At 46.5% G+C, this 22,703-nt stretch overlaps 1 protein-coding gene across 1 annotated transcript in view; it reads left to right on the top strand.

Annotated features, from left to right (window-relative positions):
- The first annotated feature begins 394 nt into the window (after positions 1 to 394).
- Positions 395 to 22,703, top strand: part of VILL (villin like) — a 39,286-nt gene continuing 16,977 nt past the window's right edge. Inside the window, exons 1-8 of the mRNA XM_065832059.2 lie at positions 395 to 724; positions 14,087 to 14,168; positions 15,465 to 15,539; positions 17,633 to 17,829; positions 19,682 to 19,790; positions 20,086 to 20,196; positions 22,148 to 22,347; positions 22,423 to 22,501. Of these exons, the coding sequence (XP_065688131.1) occupies positions 14,100 to 14,168; positions 15,465 to 15,539; positions 17,633 to 17,829; positions 19,682 to 19,790; positions 20,086 to 20,196; positions 22,148 to 22,347; positions 22,423 to 22,501 (840 nt within the window). The 5' untranslated portion in view covers positions 395 to 724; positions 14,087 to 14,099. The remainder of the gene's footprint in view (positions 725 to 14,086; positions 14,169 to 15,464; positions 15,540 to 17,632; positions 17,830 to 19,681; positions 19,791 to 20,085; positions 20,197 to 22,147; positions 22,348 to 22,422; positions 22,502 to 22,703) is intronic.

The following is a 22,703-nucleotide window of genomic DNA, read 5'->3' as shown; positions in this document are numbered from 1 at the left end:
TGCCAGCTTCACTGGGGTTTTCTGGTTTATCATTACTGTTCTCCTGGGAGGGCAGCCCAGTTGCATGCTCCAGTGCTCTGTTTTGTCCTCATTTCAGCCGGTAATCTTGATGGCAATCCTCACCCTTGCTCCCCATCACCCTGGGCTGCAATACATGCAAGGTTCCAACTTGTACAGGGAGACCCAGCTCGGGCTCGCAGGGAGCAGGGGAGCAGGTTGTCTGCCCCAAACGCCTCTCCCCTCAGACCAACCGTGCCAAAATTCGGGACAGAAGCAGGGGCTAGAGCTGAGTCTCTTGGGCCCAAGTGTTAACATGGCAATGAGCCACACAGCACCTTGCTTTGTGAAAAAAAGACAGAGAAAAGAGGTAATAAATCCTTCCCCAGCCCTTTTAAATCTGGACAAAACAAGTCTAATTAAATCGTTATTGCTCTTTGAATGCAGAGCTGGTGGATATTTGATGCAAGCAGAGAGTTGGTTGAAACTCTCTCGTACTGGCTCCCTCTTTGTCCCCCGTGAGCCTGGGAATGGGTGTGATCTCCGAGTAGGAGTGTCTCCACGGTTAAGTAGAGGATTGAATTACGGAACGCTGCTGTTCCCGAGCCGACAAGGTAGCAGAACAGCAAACAAAAGTGCCTTGAAACCAGCTCAGCAAAGGGGAGAGAACGCGCTGGGTTTGGCGGAGAAAGGAGACCTGCAAGGACAACGCGCGCCTTCCAGCAAGGTAAGAAACTTCCCCGCACCCCTTTTAGTTTTATTTCTAAAGGCCAGAACTGTTTATTGACTTTTGTTCTGTGGGATACTAAGAAACAACAACAACAGAATATATAGATTTAATATTTTTTTTAAAAATTGCTCACCTGGTGTAAGCCAGGGTGTCCTATCTGAAAGCAATGAGCTCATCCTGATTTGTGCCATTTGAACTTGGAACAAGCATCTGTCTCAGCTCCCCGAGAACCCAGGACACATGCTTTTCATTTAGCTCTCTGCACAGACCGGCTTTGATTTCACGCAACAAGCAATTAACGGCGTTTTGTTTTGGCCTGATTTGTTTTATGCTTCGCTGCCGTGGGGATTTGCTTAGAGCTCGCCTGGCTTTGCAACGCGGTTACGGGTCCGGGCAGTAACAAGAAGTCGTTGGAAGTTCTCATCAATAGGGCTTGTTGTCGTTTAATCAATAGTTCTGCTAATGGCTGAACTGCTGGGTTGTTTTGCTCCATAAGTACAGTGTGTTTTCTCATCCTGTTCGTTCGAGATGCAAATTGCCCCGAGATAAAATTGAGTTGTAATGGAGTTGAGCTGCAGGCTTGCTTGCCAATATTTTTCTTAGGCGTGCCTGTTAAGAACATAAATATTTAACACAAAGGAGAACCGATATGAATTAGTGTCTGTGGGAGGTTCGCACTTATTCAAGGCTACCCCAGCACAGAGGTAAACAAATGTTACAAGAGCTGAAGCAAACTGGCCCCACCAGAGCAGCACTTGGATGGTGAATCATCCAGGTGCTTTTAAACACCGCTAAATGGGCAGATTAGAGCCTACAAAATAGAGATTAGACAATCAGAGAGCCTCGGCCTGCCTTTTTGGAGGGGTTTTACCTTTCCTGCTGTGATGATGGGTGGAAGGAAAGGCAAGGACGGGCTCCAGCCAGCGTAGTGCAGATCAGTAAAGCCCGGACTATCTCCCCTCTTCTTCCTCCTGGCAGAGCCAGGTGAGCCTCCCCTCCTCCTCCTCCCTGCACCAACAGGCTGCCCTTTTCCTCCTCCAGCTCCCTGGACACGTAGGTCTCGTGACATTCTTTCCCAGGCAGGACTTGGTGGCAGCAGTTGCCAAGGTCTCCCAGCTGAGAGCAAAGGTTTCATGCCATGGCCACAAATGGTGTCACCCTGTTCTCCCGCCTTCCCCTATATCTTGAGGTTTCTGGTTAGGTTGGGACAATAAATCCCTCCTCGTGCACGGTCAGGGATGCTGAAGATGCTCACGATGTCTCCTGATCTTTTCCATGGAGTTGTGCAAGTTCTTCTGGACTTAAAGCATGGAGTTCATTATCTTTTCTGCTCTGGACCCCCGAGGGAGTTGTGGGACATGTGACATGGAAAAGACACATCATGGTCTCTGTGACTTCAGAATGGATCTGTCCCATAGCCTGGTCCTCCACGACCACCCATGGTGCAGTCGTTCATCCCCAGTAAAGGAGGAGACCGGCTCAGTCACCTGCCCCTTCCTTGGGAGATGCTGGGGCTCTGTTCTGTGCTGAGCACGTCCTGCTGGACCAAAAGCCTTCCCTCAGTCTTAATAGAGCTAAATTCATAGTAGCCCACTTGGAACAGAGCCCTGCAATGCCCTGTGCAGTGAGAGGGAGCTTGGGGCACAGTGAAAGCCTTTGTGCTACCTTAGTGCTACCTTGTTTCCCTGAAAATAAGACAGGGTCTTATATTAATTTTTGGTCCAAAATATGCCTGAACACTATTTAAATTGATTTTTTTTAATGAACTGCAGCTCAGGTTTATTTTTAAAGTAGAGCTTATATTTTGAGCATCCTCAAAAATCCTGAAAAATCATGCTAGGGCTTATTTTCAGGGTAGGTCTTATTTTTGGGGAAATAGGGTACCTGGCCCAGCTGCATCTCAGCCCCCTGGGAGCACACATGTGCCACCACCACCCTCCTCAAGGTCCCTCCTTTGTCACAGGGAATGGGCTGTTTGGCAGCCTCTGAAATTTGCTCTGGACTGAGACAAATCCATAGGTTGGGCTTTCTATGTATGAAACATCCAACTGCACAAGGAAGGACGCCAGTGTGGACACACCACACCCAAAATAGCTCTGCTCCAGCTCTTTGTTTATTCACATTTATTCTTCAGCTTTTGTTGGCCCCTTAGAGAAACAGATTGTATAGTCACAAGGGCATACACTCTCCTACGACTCATTAAAACCTCTCTTCTCATGCTCTGTCTTTTACATAATACAGCCCTGGAAATGGGCCTAATTAGGATTTATCCTGGATGATTATATATTTCCACTGTGTTTCCACCCATTCTGGGTGTAAAAGGAATGCAGAAAGGGGTGAATGTTGTCACTAAGTCTTTGGCATCCTTCACTCTGAAAAGTCCTCTGAGATGTAATGTTAATGTCCAGTATCAGATGATGTGCATTTGCTTCAGTTGCCTTGATTTCCAAGGGCCTCCTCTTGAAAAAGAAATCCTACCATTTGTTTTCCGTTTTTATCTGAGCCTATTCATGCTTATCTGAGGCAGCTCTGGGTAGAATAACAGTGAAACTTGTTATTACCTTGAATCCACGTCAAAGACATGAGAATAGGGGATGCTAAATTGCATGGTTGAGCTCCATCCTGGGCAGTTCCTGTGGAATGTGCTATTCAGAGCAGCCAACCTCTCCTACCGAAAAATGCCCCGTTGCCATGCCCCGGGACGAAAGGATAGGTTTCTGTCTGGGCCTTTATTTAAAACTGGTCTTACAAAAACAGCTGAACAGGGTAAGAAACAGGCAATGCTAGAAATGATATTATTTTTGGGGTGATATCTAGACACTCACCTGCCCTTTGGGAGTGTGCTGGAGCCTGAATTACTGCCCTTTGTTGGCGTCTATGAAATAGAACTCTGCGTCTGAGCAAATCTCACCCAACCCAATCTTTCAGATGCCTGATTTTCTTCCCTGTGCTCAAACAAAACTGGAGTTGGCAACTCCGGGTGCAAAAGGCCGTTGTGAATGAATGGCTCTTTCTAAAGCTTTCGCTGTATTTGCAGAGATGTTTTATTCATTCGGCTTTACACAGTTGATGGGCTTCTTTCTCAAAGCTGGCCTTCATTTCTGCCAAGACGGGATCGCGCACTCCTCCCGCGCTCGTGTGCTCTGGTCCTGCGTGGGCTGGGGCTTCACTTTTTATGCCAAACGGGTGCCAGACACAGAGTCCTGTGGGCTGGGGCTTTGCTCCTTGCTGTGTCATGTTGATTGTGAGCTGTTCTCAAGCAGGCAGGAGCCCCAAAGCTGGGCAGCATGTTGTTTAACTCACAAAATCATGATGAACCAACTCCATCCATCACACAGCACGTGATACCACAGGAGCAAAGCGACAGTCCCTTATTGCCCCGTGTTCCTCTACCCCTCATTCCCAGTAATCCACCCTGTTTGCCCCGTTGTGTCCCCAAATAGCCATCAAAAGCCATCCTGGGGAGGATACACAACCATGTGTGTCTCTGGAGGGTGGGATAGTGGGGAGGCGTCTTCTCAAGGAGCAATTGCTTAAAGCAGGGAGATGCAGGTGGAGACTGAATGGCATCCACAAAGTCACAGAAGGATCAAGAGTGGCCTTGCAGCCCATCCTGACTTGCAAGGGCTGGACGAAACGGTAATAAATACACCACATATGTGGCTCTGAACATCCCTCTGGTTTAATGCAAACCTAGACAATAATACTAGTGTGGGTCAATGATGCCAAAAGGGCAGGTGTTGCTGGTGTTCCACTGAAAGAAGATCTCATGAAGGTCTGGCTCTGTTTCAGACACCTTAAAGTTCATATAAGGTAACTCACACCGTTGCTCAGCACTCCATCCTTCAGCATGGAAGCCTGGGTTGGGTTGGTTGGTAGCTGCTTGTTTTGACACAAGTTAGGTGCCTTTCGGCAGAGGTGTGGCATCCAGCAGACACAAAGGGTGAACTATCTATTGCAGCTCCAGAAACAGCCCTTTCTCTTGAATAAATCAGTTGCATCTCATCAGGCTAGTGATGGAAATGCAGTCATGGAAATGCAGTCACTTGCCAAGCACCATGCTTAGGTCCAGGTCATTTCATTTGCAATCTCAGATGTAAACCTGTTTTTTTCTGGAAGTCCTGGGTTTTTCTTCCTGAGTTGGATGTGACGCTTGTAGGTCTGAACTGGAGCAAAACTGGAACAGTCCCTTCCTTTTGATAGTTAATATTAATCTTGACGTTTTCCACTAGGAAGACAATGCTGTGGGAACCTGTTCTGCAGCTGGGCTGAGTGGAGCCAGACCAGCACCCCTGCTCCATGACCTTCAAACAAAGGTCTTGATAGCAATGGCTTATTCAACTGTGCTTTTTTTTATTATTATTTTTTATAACTTTTTTTACAATGAAGGTGGTAAAATACTGTCCCGGGTTTCCCAGAGAGGTGGTGGAAGCTCCATCCTTGGAGACATTCAAGGCCAGGCTGGACGGGGCTCTGAGCAACCTGAGCTGGTGAAGATGTCCCTGCTCATGACAGAACTGGCACTGGATGACCTTTGAAGGTCCATTCCAGCCAAAACTATTCTATGACTCTGTGATTTACCTTGTACACATACTTGTATGCACATGTATGCATGCACATTCTTACCATAAATATAAAACTGTTATACACAGTAGGAAAAATCATAACGCTTAGACTTGTTTTTTGAGAAGGATAGGCCAGGTGGGCACTGGTGCTTGGGTTTAACTGTGGTTTTATGTACAGTATTTGGCTCAGTTCCCGCTGACAGACCTGGCAACCAGGCTCTTGGGACACGGTGGATGGGACTGAGCTCCCATGTCCTGAGAGATGTGATGTGCAGTGTGGCAAGCTGGGCTCTCCACCCAGGGAGTTACCCCATAGACCAAGGGGCCGGTAAGTCCCTCCTGACCAAGAGTCATCAGATCTGCCCTAGACCCAATGTCAGGACCCAAGGAGAGTCCTCCTTAGACTTAAGCACCTAAAGCTAAGACATCCAAGTGAGGGTGGATGAATCTCAGCCTCTAACCCCCTCTCCTGGCCTTCTTCCAGACTCTTGTAACCATGCGTAGGAAATCATGGCTGTTCCTCAGCTTCAGCTGGGAAAATACCTTCTTTTGAGGGTCTTTCCTCAACTTCCAGCTGTCACACCCTTCCTGTAAACTTTAGAAACACGGGTGCTCCCCAGGGTTCAGAAAGCTCCTGTACCCATGACCAAACATACATGTTCTCCTCCTTGGTGTCTCAGCTTTTGTTCTACTGACCTGAAGTCATCAGGTTCAATAACGCTCCGTTAAAATGCTGATGTGGGAGAGAATCATAGCTTCTTTTCCTGGAGGTGGTGAGTAATTAGAAGTTAACTTCTGAGAATGTTTCTAATGTTAAGCACTTCTCTGGAAACCAGGAAGAGAAATTAAAATGGCTTCAGCTTTGTTTTCCTACTGTACGAGTCTCCTGCCCTTGCTGTGGCACAAAGCCCTGCCTACAGACACAGCGCTGGTCCTGAGCCAGTGATCTCTGCCTTTCACCAGGGCAGAAAGAGCTGAAAGAGAGATTTGTTCATAATGAACTGGCAAACTACACGCTCACCTTTCCCTTGGGATGACTCTGTACTGTTACTGACTCAATAACCTCACGATGAGGAGCGGTAGGTGGAATGGATACTTCTGTAGTAGTAAAATGCCAAGCTCCATTTTATTATTAGAAATAATGTACATGGCATCATACCAGGGGCAACGCTGATGCAAGGCGCCTGTATGCAGAAGGCTTTTAACAGCTTCTTGTGCCCCTGTTTTTTCTCATAGATCTTCAGAGAGAGGTGGGTTTCATAGAGTCACAGAATAGTTTGGGTTGAAGGGACCTTCAAAGCTCCCCCAGTGCCACCCCTGCCATGAGCAGGGACATCTTCACCAGCTCAGGTTGCTCAGAGCCCCGTCCAGCCTGGCCTGGGATGTCTCCAGAGATGGGGCATCCAACACCTCTGGGCAACCTGGCCCAGTGTTTCACCACCCTCATAAAAAATTTCCTTCTCACGTTTAGCCTTAATCTCCTCTCCTTTAGTTTAAAATCATCACCGCTTGTCCTGTCACAGCAGGCCCTGCTAAAAAGTCTGTTTTCATCTTCCTCATAGGCCCCTTTTTAAGTATGGAAAGGCCACAATAAGATCTCCCTGGAGCCTTCTCTTCTCCAGGCTGAACAACCCATGGGTTTGCACCAAAAGAATTCATTATCAGGCAGTGGGACTGACCTCAGAGGGAAGTTACTGCTGCTTCTGAAAGATGTGAGTCTATTAGGGCTGCCCTCACCCTGCAGAGATGCCACCTGCTGCTTTCAAAGACATCCAGGGAAGAAGGACTTCCCGGGAAAACACTCAGTCAGGAGCTGCATGGGTGCTCTGACCTTCTCCATAGGACACCAAGGCAAGGACTGCCAGCCTCCCTGTTCACCCAGTTCGCTCTGCCTTCTCCAGTGCCAGTCACTGGTGAGCACTGGGCTCTGCATCCAGCATGATGAATGTGGAGACTCAGCCTGCACGACTTGAGAGCCGCAGCTGGTGTTATGGCTTTCTGATTGAGTTGTCAGGACATTGTTCTTAACATTGTTGAGGAGTTTGCTGGGACAATACAGCTCTACTGTTCCCAGGGAAACTAGTCGGTCATTAAAATTTTTTGAGGGAGGATTCAGAAATAGCAGCAGTTTGGGGAAAAAAATCTGCTCCTACAAATCAGTTTCCCAAGACCCATCTGCTTGAGGATCAGATGGCTGGAAAGCTACCAGCAGTGAGATAAATAGAGAGGACAAAGAAGGTTGTAAAGAGAGGTGTGGAGAGACGAGCAAGATTTTGTGCATGGAGCAAAGTGTTGAGCTGGAATTTATGGCAGGTGGAAATGAGCAGCTCCAGGGACAAGTCGAAGTCAGAGGCGATAAATGATGAGTTGCCTGTCCTTCTAAATCAAATGTCCCCTGAGGAACTTGAAGAGACAGATGAGATGCAGACTGAGGTTTGTTCTAACTGGACGGGTGGTTATTTCCTAGTATTGACTTGTTCTATTTTCTTTCAAGTAAGGAGCAATGGTAGGTTTGGAGAATGAATGCAAAGCCCATCTGCATGTGGTTCACAAAGGGCTGAAAGGTGAAGGCTCACAGCATCAGGGGGTTTATGGAAAAGACTGGGATTAAGCTGCTAAGCACGTCAGAGGTTCCAGAAATGGAGAGGAGGTGAAGGAACAGGTTATAGGAAAACACACTAAGCTGAAGCTCTGCTTCTTGATAATGCCTGGGGCGGTGGTTAGAGTTGGAGTAAATGCAGGGTTCAAGAGATACAGCAGTTGGGACCTGGGGAGACTGATCAGCTTCTGTCAGGGCAAACTAGTTATTGCTCATGAGAACCTGAGAAATCACTTGACTAGGCGGATCCTTTGAATTATTGAACAGGGAATTCAAACTTCCCCTGGTGTACAGAGCACTTCCAGTTTGAGAGGCTGTCAAGAACCTAAAATCATCTCAGTTGTTCTCTTCATCCCAGGTCCTTAAGTCTTCACTCTCATTAACACTGAACGCATTTCAGCATCTCAGTCCTCAGCATCCCAGCCTTTGCCCCATGAAAAAAGAACAGAAAAGAACAACTGCCTGCTTGGACAAGACATGATCTGGTGATCCCTGGCAGCCTTTTCTGGAGAACGGGAAAACCTGCCCTTCTGAGTCCAGTGAAGTTGCTTCTGATATCCAGAGCCATTGACACTGAGAAGATGAGTGAGAACCTTCACAATCTTAATTCATCCTTTTTGATGCCTCATCTCAAGTTTTGATCCAACTCTACTTAAAATAAGACTAAAAAAGCCTTTCAACCCTTTCATTATCCATCCAGATGATTTGGTAGCACAGACGGTGGGTCTTTTCTGGCCTGTGGAGGTGGCTGGGTGAAGCCCTGAAGCATTATGATCACTCCATGTCTTAAAACCAGGTCTTAATACCAAACTGATGGGAAGGCACATCTTGCTGTAAGTGCAGTACCTGAACAGGGTCTTGTGGTCATAGACCCCAAGGAGCCAAGCCCAGAGAGCATACCCGTGCCATTTAGCCATCTCATTTCAAACACATTAAGTACAGGCGAGCCTGCCGGCTTCCCTAATAAGCTGTTCCAATATTTAATTACTCACCATGGTCAGAAATAGCATCTCATTTCAAGGCCTGTTTTACGTAATTTTAGCTGCCAGGCAACAGCTCTTTCCAAGAAGGCTGAAGTGCTCTCTGTGGTCAGCCGGGCACTTCCCTCACCTTGGCACACTGGCCACACTGAGCTCCTGAACCTGGACCTCACCAGACCTGGAGGAGAAGGGTGAGCTAAGGTGGACTTTTCCCTCTTTTGCCACCCCCTAGAGCACATATCCCATTCCTTGTCTCATTATCATGTCCCAGAACATCCAATATGGAAATGTGATTCAGCTTCTCTGGTTGTAACCCTTCCTGGGATCGTGCAAGAGGATGGGAGCTGTCACCAACATACACATACAGATATATATGTTGCAGGTGCTCTCACCTCTGCAAAATCTGTCTTCCTGACAAAAAATTGGAGAAGGGTATTATGTGACTGTGTGACAATATGAGAAACCAAGCCCCATTGCTGGACCTTCTTACCTGTCATTTCCATGCAAGATAAAAAACACTTTTTCTGGTCTTGCAACAGGAAAATAAGAGTCAGCTCACATTGTTGAGTGCTGTATTTCTGGACAGTCCCTTGCTTGGGACAGTCACCATTCATAAAATCATAGAATAGTTTGGGTTGGAAGGGGCCACCAAAGCTCATCCAGTGCCACCCCTGCCATGAGCAGGGACATCTTCAACAGCTCAGGTTGCTCAGAGCCCCGTCCAGCCTGGCCTGGGATGTCTCCAGGGATGGTTCATCCACCACCTCTCTGGGCAACCTGGGACAGGCTCTCACCACCACAACTGTAAAAAATTTCTTCCTCACATCCGCCCTGAATCTCCCCTCCTTTAGTTTAAAACCATCACCCTTTGTCCTGTCACAACAAGGCCTGCTCAAAATTCTGTCCCCATCTTTCTTATAGACCCCTTGTAAAGCAACAATCCCAAGCAAGAGTTGATGAGCCACACAAGGTAACTGGACGTGGAATTTCATTCCTCTGGACACAACAAGAGTTAACTGCTGTCCTCGCTGCAAACAAAAAAATGGCACCTACTTGGGCCCAGATGCCCAACTATAACAGAGACAATGAAAGCAATTCAACAGCCCTGGTTTACCTCATCTAATGCCAGTCCAAGTATTCCCAATAATTAGGCCTTTCAGCCTGGAAAGGCTGGAGCCACAGCTGCTTCCTATTTTCCCAAAGCTGTACAGAGCATTAGTCATTTCACTGGGGTTCTTTATTACCGTGACTGCAGCCGAGTAAGTATGCCGCCAAAACCCAGGCACGCCAAATCAGGCTTAATTCAGAACGTACTTCAGGAGTTTGAAATTATCTTCTATCCCCCTTCTGAGTCCTTATTTTCCCTCCCTACACAAACAGACCAAGTCTGCCCAAAGAAATGTCCTACTAGATCTGCTTGTTCAACACGTACCAGGCTGACCAAAATTAAGTAGTGATTGCTGGCACTTCCACCCCAACTGTTATTCATTAACCAGTCTTGGGAGTGACCTTGACACTTAATTAGTCATCTAGTCCCTCCTGAAGGCAAAGCTTTTCCCCACATTGTGCTGGCTGGAGAGGGGATGGGGATCATATTTTGCAAGTGGGAGCATTGCTGTGATTTTGGCAGCACATGAAGGGGAGCGGGTGTAATAGAGACCCGTCTGCCCTTACCCACCAGTTCCTTTACCTAGAGCAAACTAGTTAAGGCTTTTATTTTAGCTCTGGAGGCTCCAGGTTGTACCCACTGTGACATCCAGCCAACCAACCCACCAGCCACCAACGTGTGGTTTCCAGCTCCTCTGCCCTCACCCAACACCAGCATTTTCTCTTTGCAGTTTAATTTATAGTATCTTAACCAAGTGTGGTGACCCAGCAGAGAACCTCCGAGCCAGAAGTTATCTTTGCTACACTGTGGTCACCTCTCAATCCACATGCGTGGTGTGAACTTGTCTCCTCTTTCCATGGTTGCAAAAGTCCCTGGAAATGGTGGAAATAGAGTAGCTGGCTCTGGAGGTGGAAATTTATTCATATTACTAACACAGAGGCAAAGAGGGGAGCTACAGCTGCTTTAGTGTCTCTCTTCGCCCTTCAGAGGTAAAGCTGTGTCTGTGTACAAGGAAACAAATGTCCATTCCCATAACCAGGTTTGTTTCCAGTGGATTCCTGCCCCAGAGGCAGTTGCCTCACACTTCTTGCCAATTTGTGTTTCACCTAGTCCTGGACAAAAGTGGTTTGATTGAGACAGGAACTGACCCTGACATCTCTGTTCAAACCCCACAGTGAACCCAAGCCTCTTAACATCCCATTTTTTCCTTCTTAAATTAGAAAAGTTTCTGCCTTTCCTGATTTCAGCACAGATGGGAGGCTTTCGCTCCATAAATATTGGATTTTGTGTCTGGGCAGGAGCTGAATTGTGGGATCATCTGATTAAAAACACGCATTAAATCATTAATGAAATGAGTTGTCTGATTATATAAGTAATATTCCTATTATTTCTAACTTGGCCACCAACTGAAAGGAGATGGAAAGTCCAAAGAAACAGCCAACCTCGTCTGTGCTTCATGCACCCCCTGCCCCACCCAAGCTTAATGACTGAGGAGGAAGGGAGGGACAGGATTTCCCAGAAAAGTTGGGACCAGCAGTAATGGGCAGGTTTCAGATGGAGAAAAGAGCTCCAGGAGCAGAGGAGATCCAAGATCCTTGGTTTGAGTTAAAGAGGTTTGGGTTGGAATCAGTAGAGGGCTTTGTCCAACGCATCTGTCTGCGCTCAGAGGAATCTCAGCATCCTTTGGGTTAACTTTTTGGATGGGAGATGCTGGGAGAAGCGGGGAGCCAGCTGTGCCTCACATCTGTCCAGCTGCTGGTTTCCTGCGCTGTTAGCAGGCAAGCAAGACGCCTGCTGCTTTCCACAGGGAGCAGTATCAATTGTGCTAAAAAACTTCACCCCTCCTGAATTCTCCCTTGCATGTAAACATCTTTATTGGCGGTTGTTCCGGCTTTGATGCTGGAAGGAAAAATCCCTAAATAAATTAAAAAGATAAGTGAGAGAAGGAGGCTTCACTTGGGTTATTTTCTTCGATAGGGACCTTTTAAATGCCATATTAAAAGAAAAGAAAAGTCTTTGGTTAAAGATATGAACTGGGATCTTGATTTTGGTTTCAGTCCCTGATAGCCCTGGTCTTCACGACAGGTGAGTCAGGACCTCATTCAGATAAGTGTCTAGCTCCTGTAGACACTGAAATATCTTCCTGGATCTGGATTTTAATGTCTCTGTATCTCAATTACCTTTCTGGGAATTGAGATGAAAAATGTGGGTTTTTTTTCCTCCTTGCCATTTGTCCTCTTGCCTAGAAGCTATCTGGAGGACCTCAGGGGGAGATGAAGGTTGCTGGATGTGCTCCTGGTGGGTACCTGAGGCCACACAGACTCATTTTTTCCGCAGTCCTTCAGATGTGTCTGTGCTCAGGAAGGAGTGAGCATGTCTGACTCCTGCTGCTGGGCACTGACAGGCTGTGGGTGCCTGCTCAGTCAGCAAAGAGGTGTTGGTCCTCTGCTCAAAACACCCTGGGAAGTACCTGCATCTTTCTACTGACTGTACAAGGAGTCAGGGTCTGGCAGCTCTGGGCTGTGGGAGAATGGGATGGATCGATGTTCCTGCCTAGAATTGCAATTTTTTTGCTCTTAGTGTGCAAACTCTTTGGGAGAGTGACCGTCACTTCTAAAGACTTTATGGTTCCAAGTGCAGCATATCTCTCCATGCTCTCATAACACAAGCAATAAACATGCCTTCTGGCAGAGGATTGCCTGTCTTCATTCCTTTCCTCCATCAGAAGAAGCTTATTCCATGGCTTTGTACCATATCTTTTATTTTTCGTCATCGTGGCTCGGTTTTTTCACCAAGCGGTTTCCTACAGCAGAGGAGCACAGGAGAGGTCATGGCCCACAGTCCGCGCAGCCTTTTCATTTGGAGACAGAGAAGAAAACGCAGTCAAATGAATTGTTGTTTTTATCGTAGTACAATCGTTCAGTCTGTCACAAGAAATGCAAATCAGGGGAGCGCCCTGGCCAAGCGCACGAATGCAAAACACAGAAATCAGTGACTCCTGTTTTCTTTCAAAGCTGGGTCTTGATTCATGAGCAGGATTGACTCATATGGTAAAGGCTGATGTGGGTCTTGCCCCTACACAAAGACAACCTGACCCAAGGTTGCTCCACCAGAGCAAAGCTGCTCAGGAGGCACCTGCCATGTCCCATGGACCAACCAGCAATTCTAGGACATAACTCAGTGTTTTCATGTACATTGTTTTAGGGGTTGATTTGCTTTAGGAGGTTCAACTGTAAACAAGGTGGGTTAAGAAGTTGCTTCTTGAGCAAAACCTCAGCTATCCGAGCAGTAGTAAGATGGAACATAGCTAAGAAAAAACCTGGTAAGTATGATAGAGGATGGATGAGAGATTTTCAGCTGTCAGAGGGGCAGCTGGAGATAACAAAGACATCACAAATGTCCCCAGGTACCTTTGTGTGGACAACTGAAACCTACCTCTTCCCTATACAGGCAAGCGGAGCCTAGGGAGATACTCAGCTATGTGTAAAGTAGACACTGGAGTCATCAATTGGATCACTCCCTATGCTCTGCTGACTGTTGACTGTGTCTCCATTAACTTTTATGGAGCTGAGAGCCTGGTGCACTGCACCAAAATACCTTTCAGGTGTCTTAATTTAGTCCTGAATCTCCTCCTGATGTGGAAAGGCTTAATTCCTTAGGCTCTCAGTGCCCCAGGGTGGCTACTCCAGGAGGTCGTGGGTCTCCAGGGTCACCATTGTCCCTGCCACCCCTCATGCCATGGTGGGAACAAAGCACTACTGATGTCAGGTCCAACATCCCAGCAAATCCTTTCTATCTATTCGAACAAAGAAAAAATAATCCCACACCAGAAGAACTGTCTCTTGTCCAGTCTTTGCTGGGCTGTGATCCCACACTTTGGCCCCTCATGAGCATAGATACCCTGGGAATAGGGCTTCATCCCACCTTACTGTTGATAACTACAACTGTTTCCTCTTCATAGTCAGCAGAGAGACAGCAACACTTCAAGGTGTGGATTATCTGGATTAAACCTCCGCTGATGGTAAAAGGAACGCAGCTGACTAGCACACTTACTGTCGTACCCAATTATATAGTTATTTTGTTTTTTCTTCTTCTTTTTCCGTCTAGCTCAGACTGCAGGATGACAGACGGTGACACAAATCTCCCAGCTATCGAGAGAAAGCTGGGACTGCAGATATGGGTCATAGAGGTATGACAAGAGGCGATGATGGCACATGTCCTCTGCTCGTGTGTATGGCGGGGTGCATATGTTTCAAGAAAAATATATTATTGAAGTAATCTGGGTGGAAAAAGAGGAATACAGTGGGAACCAGGAGACCCAACTTCTTTCAATGCAATTTTCAACATACTATTGCTTTGGTTTCCTTTTCTGTAAAACAGGCATGATATTGACTAAGGAAACATGAATTTGCTAGGACTGAAGCTGTTCCTCCAGCACTGGAGGCTTTCTCTCCCCCTCCAGGAACCAATGCAAGGCTGCTTTAGCACAGCGGAAATTAATTCCCTGTTTCACCAAGAAGAGGGGTTACGCATGCGTAATCATAGTCTGTACCAGCAGCTTCCATGGGAATCTCACCCATTTTTGCAGCAAAGGTATCCCATGGAGTCTGGTTGCACTTCACCCTTGTCTTTCCTACTCTGGTCAATGGGTCACTGCCAGGAAAGATACTGCAGCCTGCGAGGTCACCTTCTGCTTGTGGTGGTGTTTGATTTTGGTTCGAAGCCAGGCTGTGCTCAATTCTGCCCTTTTCTGGCCCAATTTGCCAAGAACATTCTCCCGCAATGAGAGGTGGCTTAGAATGAGGTCCAGAATCCACTTCGGGGAGGGTGGGAAGGGGCTCCAACATGTGTCTCCAAGTGCTGGTGGCTCTCTACAGGTCCCAGCTATGTTTCAAATATCACTGGGTATTTCCCTTTCCATTTCTCTCCAAAGCACTGTACTAAGCTTGTTTCCAGATGATCTGTAATTAGAAATGTGTCAGTTCACAAGAGTCAGGCTGGTATGCTGGGAAACAAGTCAGGCCACCAGAAGAATGCATGTCCCTAATTCCAGGGAACCACAGAACCTGATCAAGCCCAGGACCTGATTGTGTCCTGGTAGGTACTGAGTGAAAACCACACCCCAAAACTAAACATGGGGTGATATGTGCTCACTCCGCTGGGAAATCCCCTACACGTGCAAACTCTGAAGCACTTCAACCTGACCACTAAGTCTTCTTGCTCTAGACCTACAGGATTGCAGATGGAGAAGATGAGTAAAAAGTACTTGTCAATCTGACCAAGCAGCACTATCATTTACCCCTTCTCAACCCTTAGTAATTTTGGGATTTCCCCCAGAAGTGGCTTTTCCCAGCCTATGAGCACAGCCCTCTCTACACTCTGATTGTCACCTTAGCATCTCATGCACCTCAGCTGTCCTGTTTCACACCCACCAGCTTCTGGCTCTGAAGTTCTAGCGATGACCCAAACCCTCATTTTCTTACAGAATATGAAGATGGTTCCTGTACCTGAAAAGGCTTATGGGACTTTTTTTGAAGGAGACTGTTACATAGTTCTGCATGTAAGTAAGGACAACAAACATTGGTCACTTTGGTAAGCAACTGGTTCAACCCTTTCTTTTTGTCTGGCTCTCTCTTGGACCCTGTACTGTCACTGGTGAGAGCAGCACATGCTGTGGGTGAATGTGGTTGTTAGTGTGTGTTCACCATCTAATCACACACGTGAATTTAACGTGGCTCTTGTGAAAACACTGTGTGTTTAGTAGATCAGAAGTCCAGAGGAACCATTAATTTAGTAGTTCACTGAAATTATCTGTCTTTTAATAAATTGAGTAGTGTCCAGACATGGCAAAATGGCCAGTATATTCCTGGCAAATTAAATCAAGGCCCACATTTGCATGACTTATGGGAATATTTTGGGGGTGTGAGACCTGATTGACTGGAGGGTCTCCTTTTCAGCAGATGATGTGGGTTGTGGAGGTCTGGCATTTACTCCGTGTTACACAAGCATCAAGGAGGCTCTGCAGCCTTTCTCATGTCCCCATGAGGACACTTCATCTGTCCCTCCCAAATTTGGTCCAGACCCACTTGCAACCAGCTGAACCCACACTAGCCAGAAGCATGAGGAACTTCTGAGAACCAGCTCTACTATATGGGCTGTACAAAATACCTCGTGTTCCTGAGGCTCTGGGGGAGGATGAGGCGTTCCACTCACCTCCCAGACTTCCTTCCAAAACTCTTCATCTACATAAAGCAAACCAGGCCTCATTGCCACCAAACAATGTCGATATGGTGGAAACCAGAAGCATTTCCCAGTTCCTGGGTCTGAGTGATCCCTCCTGCAAACATCTCCATCAGTCAAGAGGCAGCAAAGCCTCCACTATCCCACAACAACCAGATGCCCATCCACTATACATCACGCTAGGAAAGTAGGTTGGGAGAGCGATGCAGAATGACTTTCATTCTCTAATTCTCCGTGCACATGCCTTTATGCTGCCTTTCGAGTGCTGAATCGATTGGAAGCAGCTACCCAAAGACATGCTTAGAGCAGAATATGAGTGTCCTTGCAAGGAGGTGACTATAGAGAGCAGTATAGTTCCTCCAGGCTCAGCATGTGTTGCAAAAGCTTCCCCAGGTAGAAAAGCCCTTAATCAGCCCACAACTCTCCTTCCCTCCTGCGGGCAGGAGGGTAAAAATATTCATCTTTGCATTCTACATCTCGACTGGAGGCTCTCCGAACAAAGAGAGCCCACAGGACAACGAGACTTTGATCTTCTTCAATAGCAGTGTATTAAATTGAGCGATTTTGCAACAAATTAATTAGCTGTGCCTGGAGGAACTGAGCTGTGTTTTATTCAAGTTCTTTTGGTGTGTTTCACTGTGGTATCATTGCACAAAGCAAATAAACAGAACTTAGTGTCAAATCCAATTTATAAAACAAGCTTTCATTACCTTTCCCAGGTGTCCGTGATAGGGTTTAACACAGTAGGTGCTGAAAAATAACTGGCACAACTCACAGGACGATAAGCACACCTGTTCCCAGATCGCTTGCCTCCTTTTTCTAGGCTATTGGGTTTTTCTGTAATAAGATGAATCACAGCAGGCTCAGCTTCATTTGGAGTGATGTCTGTTTTGCAAGTCAGCAGGAATTCGGAGGCAGTTTGTGTTCCTGTGTACTGTGAGATGAGAAAGAGAACAAGAAAGAAAGGATAGTATCTCCAGGCAAATAAACAGCAGTGTACATTACATTTAAAAAAGGTGATCTGTGAGAAGAGCCTCCTTCAAGTTTTAATATCAAATTCTACAAAAGTAGGACAGGTTGAATGCATTATTTTTTGTAATTGTGAGGTGCTCGGTTTTCCTTAATAGCAAGACCTATAAAAGCATATCAGACAGAAACACGTTTCAGTGCAATACGTATATATAACCCATAAATTCTTTCCTGAATCAGGTCCCTGGCTCCAGGTTGATCTCCCAGGGAACACCTTAAAGCTCCGTTCTATCTCCCCTTGCCCAGAGGAAACGCAGAGCTTGGAAAGGCCCTGAGAAAGGGCTCCATGGTCTCTTGGTTTTGCCAGGTCTCACTGCCCAGAGATATTATTTGAAACACACATATAAGCTGTTTCTTCATCCTTGTCTTTCCCCCCTTTTCCAGACCAAAAGAACCTCTCACGGCTCCGCTGTGGATTTGCATTACTGGATTGGCAAGGACTCATCTCAGGATGAGCAAGGTGCCGCAGCCATGTATGTCACCCAGCTGGACAACGCGCTCAGAGGGAACCCCGTGCAGCACCGGGAAGCCCAGGGACACGAGTCTGAGACCTTCCAAAGCTATTTCCGCAATGGCATTATGTGAGTAGCATAAAACACCCTGCAACGAGGAGGGTCGTGGTCCTTGGGGTTATCCTTCTGCTTCTCTACATTCCAGAGCCGTCAACATTTCAAATATCTGAAAAAAACATGGATCAGCACTGAAGTTGGTGAAAATTCATAAGAAAAATTTCCCTTTTTTAAAAATCAGTTGTAAGCATTGGGACTGGAACCATGCCGTTCTCTTCTACTGGTCATTTTCCCAGTTATTTGCTGTAATTGCATCTTAACCTCCCTTTTGTTCACCCTGGGGTTTTACTACTTCTCCTCCACACACTTTAGATTGATTTGCCCACTCAGAGCACTTCAGACTAATATCCACCTTGAAAAGAAGTGCTGATTTGGCTCACACTGGGAATAATATTTCTGTAGTGGAAGGAAAGTTTGAACTTCTACCATCTAAAAGATACTGTGGAATCCAGTCCTGAGGTCTTTGCTGACTTTGGGGTCTTTGGAAGGTGACTCCAATAGCTGTCCTCCAGGAGGACCTTCCCTGACAAAAAACAGCCTCACTTTTAAACAGCAGAAGAAAATTCAGATGAAAACCCATCCTTGGTCAATGCCCTTTATCCCGGTCTGGCTTTTATACCTCTGTATTGTGCATCTCCACAACCTCTCATGAGTTTCCTCAGGACTTTCGTGGGACACAAAAGTGCTTTTATCCTCATCTTGAAGATGAGTAAGGGATAATGAAGGACTAAAATTCAGACCTTCAAAACCATATAGGTTTAGATGTCTATTTGGAAATGTATCATCTGCCTCTGAAATCAATATGAGTTAGACTTCATCTTGGTCAAACCACATCCTTAAGGTCAAGCATGAAGTCTGAAGCAGAATGAGAAATTAAAGCAGGCTTTTTCCACACCTTGACAGGTGGACTAATCACCAGAACATCCATCTGTGGATAAGTTAAACTAGGCCAAACAAGTCTGAAGTACTGTGAATCCCTCACGTGCCTGACCACGTTTGCCGGTCTCTTCCAAGCTATGATAAAATACATGGCAAAAACTCTAAGTCTCAGCAATTGTCTCTTTTTTCCCAAAAATGGCAGTTACATGAGCTTTGCATCTGTTTTCTAAAATGGTCTCAGATATGTGGAAGTGGGTTAGGCTTGCTCAAAAACCATTAAAAAGGCACTGGAACTTCCTTGGGGGACTGTGTCCTCTCGTGATGTGATTGTGTCTTCCTTAAGTTGCACAGAAAGGCGGGGATGGCATCGTACAGTCCAACAATACAGTGCTAACAGCAGATATTGTGAGGTGTGTGTTCAAGGACAGAAGGGCAACAAAATTGGTAGATTAAATTTGAAAGAAAGATGGTGTCCTGCACCTCTTTGCCATTTTGCTCTGCTTATCACAACAATTTCGTATCTAAGCTATGTTTAATAGAATAAGTATTTTGAACAAAAATAGATTTTAACAAGAAGTCTATTCTCTACAAAATATGTTTCATATTTTAATTAAATGTTTATGGAATATTTCAATTCCGAGATGCCACTGCCATGGTTAATGGGATTTTCAGTTTGGTAGTTGTGTTTCCATTGCCATCCCTGACCTGCCTGTTCATCTACACATCTACATCATCCCAAGATGCACAGCAGCAACACAGCACCCACAACAGGTGGAGGGACACCATGAGTAGTCATGGTCTGAGCAGGAGCCATCAACAGTAGAGTGAGTCAACACACCAGCCTTGACGCTCCCTTTTTAGGACTTTGAGATTATATTGGCTCCAGATTTTTTAGTTGCCACCAAAAGCTGGAGATGTTCTCAGAGCATAGAGGGGAAGGTGTTTTCTAACCGGTTCTAACTCTTGATTCCCTGCTACACAACAGCTACAAGAAGGGAGGAGTGGCTTCAGGATTTAGGCATGTGGAGACTAATATGTACAACATCAAGCGTCTTCTTCATGTCAAAGGGAAGAAGCACGTGTCAGCCACAGAGGTAATTAGAAGACCCCCTCTTCTTATGGATAATTTCTCCTTCCTCTTCTTCTACACCCATTTCTCACCAGGTTTGCCTCTGTTCAAGGACCCCTACTACAGGACAGTTTTCAAGATGTCCCTTGGGGTTTTGAAGCCATAGGGCTCAGTGAATAGCTGAGTGCTAGAAAAATGAGCATGTCATTGTAGACCACTTGCTACATCCCCAAGGGCAAGTTCACAATGGCTGCAACATCTCTCCTGTAGCTCTTGTTGTCCTCCCCAGTTTACCAAACACTTTCATTTGCTTATGACAGGTAGCACTTTCCTGGGACAGTTTCAATAAAGGCGATGTTTTCTTGCTGGACCTTGGGAAAGTGCTGATTCAGTGGAACGGACCCAACTGCAGCATTGCTGAGAAATCCAGGGTGAGTACAGGCAAAAGCCACCTAGTTTACCAGCAGTATACTCTGATGCCTGGAAAAAAACAAAACAAAACAAAGCAAAACAAAACAAAATAGAGAAACAGCGCTCAATGTTTGCACAGTGAAAATCTCGGTAAAACCAACAACACAAAGATGAGCAGAGAAGATAATTGCAAATCTTCTACTTGCCAGTCTGCTGGTATCAAAGGACCAGGGGAATGCTTTGCTCACATTCAAACCTGACCTCAGCTTGAGTTTCATGGGCGGCTGTTGGCACATAGAACCATTTTGGATGGAAGAGACCCTCAAGATCATTGAGCCCAATTATAACCTAAATCTAGCACTAAATCATGCCCCTAAGACCCTCGTCTATATGTCTTTTAAACACTTCCAGGTATGGTGACTCCACCACTGCCCTGGGCAGCCTGTTCCAATGCCCAACAACCCTTTCCATGGAGTAATTTTTCCTAATATCCAATCTGAACCTTCCCTAGTGCAACTTAAGGCCATTTCACTTGCTACCTGGGAGAAGAGACCAACCCCCTCCATGCTCCAAGCTCCTTTCAGGCAGTTCAGAGATCAGAAGGTCTCCTCTCAGCTCCTGTTCTCCAGCTGAAGCCCCCAGGTCCCTCAGCTGCTCCCATTACACTTGTGCTCCAGACCCTTCCCCAGCTCCGTTCCCTGCTCTGAACAATCTCCAGCACATTCATGTCTTTCCTGTAGCGAGGGGCCCATCACATCACTAGCTCTGCCTCCAAAAAGGCATCCAGCTCTCACTGGGGAGGTCCATCTCCATTCCTCTCTGCCCTGTAGTTTGCATGACATAGGGCTACAAAGCCAGCAACACCACTAAGTCTGGCTGCAGTAATTGCAGCATCACAGGGAATTCCAGTTTGGTCAGTATAACACAAGTAGGAACATGTAACCCAGGTGTCAGTAGGTCATATCCATAGCTCTTAAGGCACTTTGCAAAGGGTCACTATCCTTATTTTACTAAGAAGGGAACCAAGATACAGAGAAGTAATAAAGCAAGATATATTAATGGGTCATCAGCAAAGTTGGTGCCCCAACTTGTAGCCAGGCATTATACACATTAAAAGGCAGGCAGGTCTGCTCTTCACGTGGTGTTGCCTGATAAGGTAGGAGGGGGGAAGCTTCACAGGGAAGAGTTTCCAGGAAATAATGGCCAGAGGAGAAGATCCAACATAAACTGGATAAGGGACAAATAAACCATCAGGACACAGAGGAGGGGGAACCAGTAGAGGGATGGCTGCTGTGAGGAACAGACCATAGTTCATCTCAGACCTGGCAATCAAGCAGGTAATCTCCTGAGGCTAACAAAGAGGGGACCCTTTCAAAACTATTGATGTAAGAGTCATGGAAAAAAAATAATTCAGTGGGAAATGGAGATTTCAGCCTAATTAGTTGCTTGGCATTTCATGCTGCTTTTTTCACAAAAAACATCCAAGTTTTTTGAATACGTGAAACATTTAAATGTAAAATGTCACCACAGGACACCCAGGGTCCTGCAGCTCTGAAGCATCCAGCCTCGTTTTGCTCAGCATGTGTGCGTGTCTCCCAGACCATCACAAGATGGTTGGACCTGCTTATGTACAGTCACACATGAGCAACGTCTGTTGTGGCTACCACACGCCTGTGCTGTGCAGGAGAAAGCACCAGTAGAAATTATAAATATGCAATATTTTCCTGAGAATTAGTTAATAAATAGGCAGTAGAGGAGATTCAGGCTACACATGAGGAAGAAATTTTTTATACTGTGGTGAGACCATGCCCCATTCCTGGAGACATCCCAGGCCAGGCTGGATGGGGCTCTGAGCAACCTGAGCTGGTGAAGATGTCCCTGCTCATGGCAGGGGTGGCACTGGATGAGCTTTGAAAGTCCCTTCCAACCCAAACTATTCTGTGATTCTATGATCTGCTGATCCTTGTGCAGGGTCTGGCGCTGGCTCGCAGCATCAGGGACAGCGAAAGAGGCGGCCGTGCTCAAATCGGCATCATTGACAACGAGAAAGACTCCCCGGACCTCATGCAGATCATGAAGATGGTGCTGGGTGAGAGGCGCGGGGAGCTCCGAGAGGCCATCCCAGATGCGAAAGCAGATGAGCTGCAGAAAGCAAATGTCCGACTCTACCAGTAAGTCTGGAGATGGGCTCCAAACCCTCTCCTTTTTTACGAAGCCTGACTCTGCTCAATGACTCTGTTTTTCAGTGTCTATGAGAAGGACAACGACCTGGTGGTACAGGAGATAGCTACCCGGCCCCTGACGCAGGATCTGCTCCAGCACGAGGTGAGAGAAAGCCATCAGCCCTTACAGCGGGAGAAGGATGCTGTGGCTTGCTTTATTTTCAGCTGAGACACTGTTTCAATGGGATACCACATTTCCTGAAAATTATCAGCCGTTCCGCTATTCAATTTTATCACCTGTCCTCTGAAAACAGGACAGCTAATCCCTACTACAAGCTCGGTGGCCAGAGGTAGTTGGTGTGTTG

Source organism: Patagioenas fasciata, chromosome 2, assembly GCF_037038585.1.
Source record: "Patagioenas fasciata isolate bPatFas1 chromosome 2, bPatFas1.hap1, whole genome shotgun sequence".
NCBI classification, from domain to species: domain Eukaryota; kingdom Metazoa; phylum Chordata; class Aves; order Columbiformes; family Columbidae; genus Patagioenas; species Patagioenas fasciata.
The sequence above is the reverse complement of the archived record's forward strand: the minus strand, read 5'-3'. Positions and strand labels throughout refer to the sequence as shown.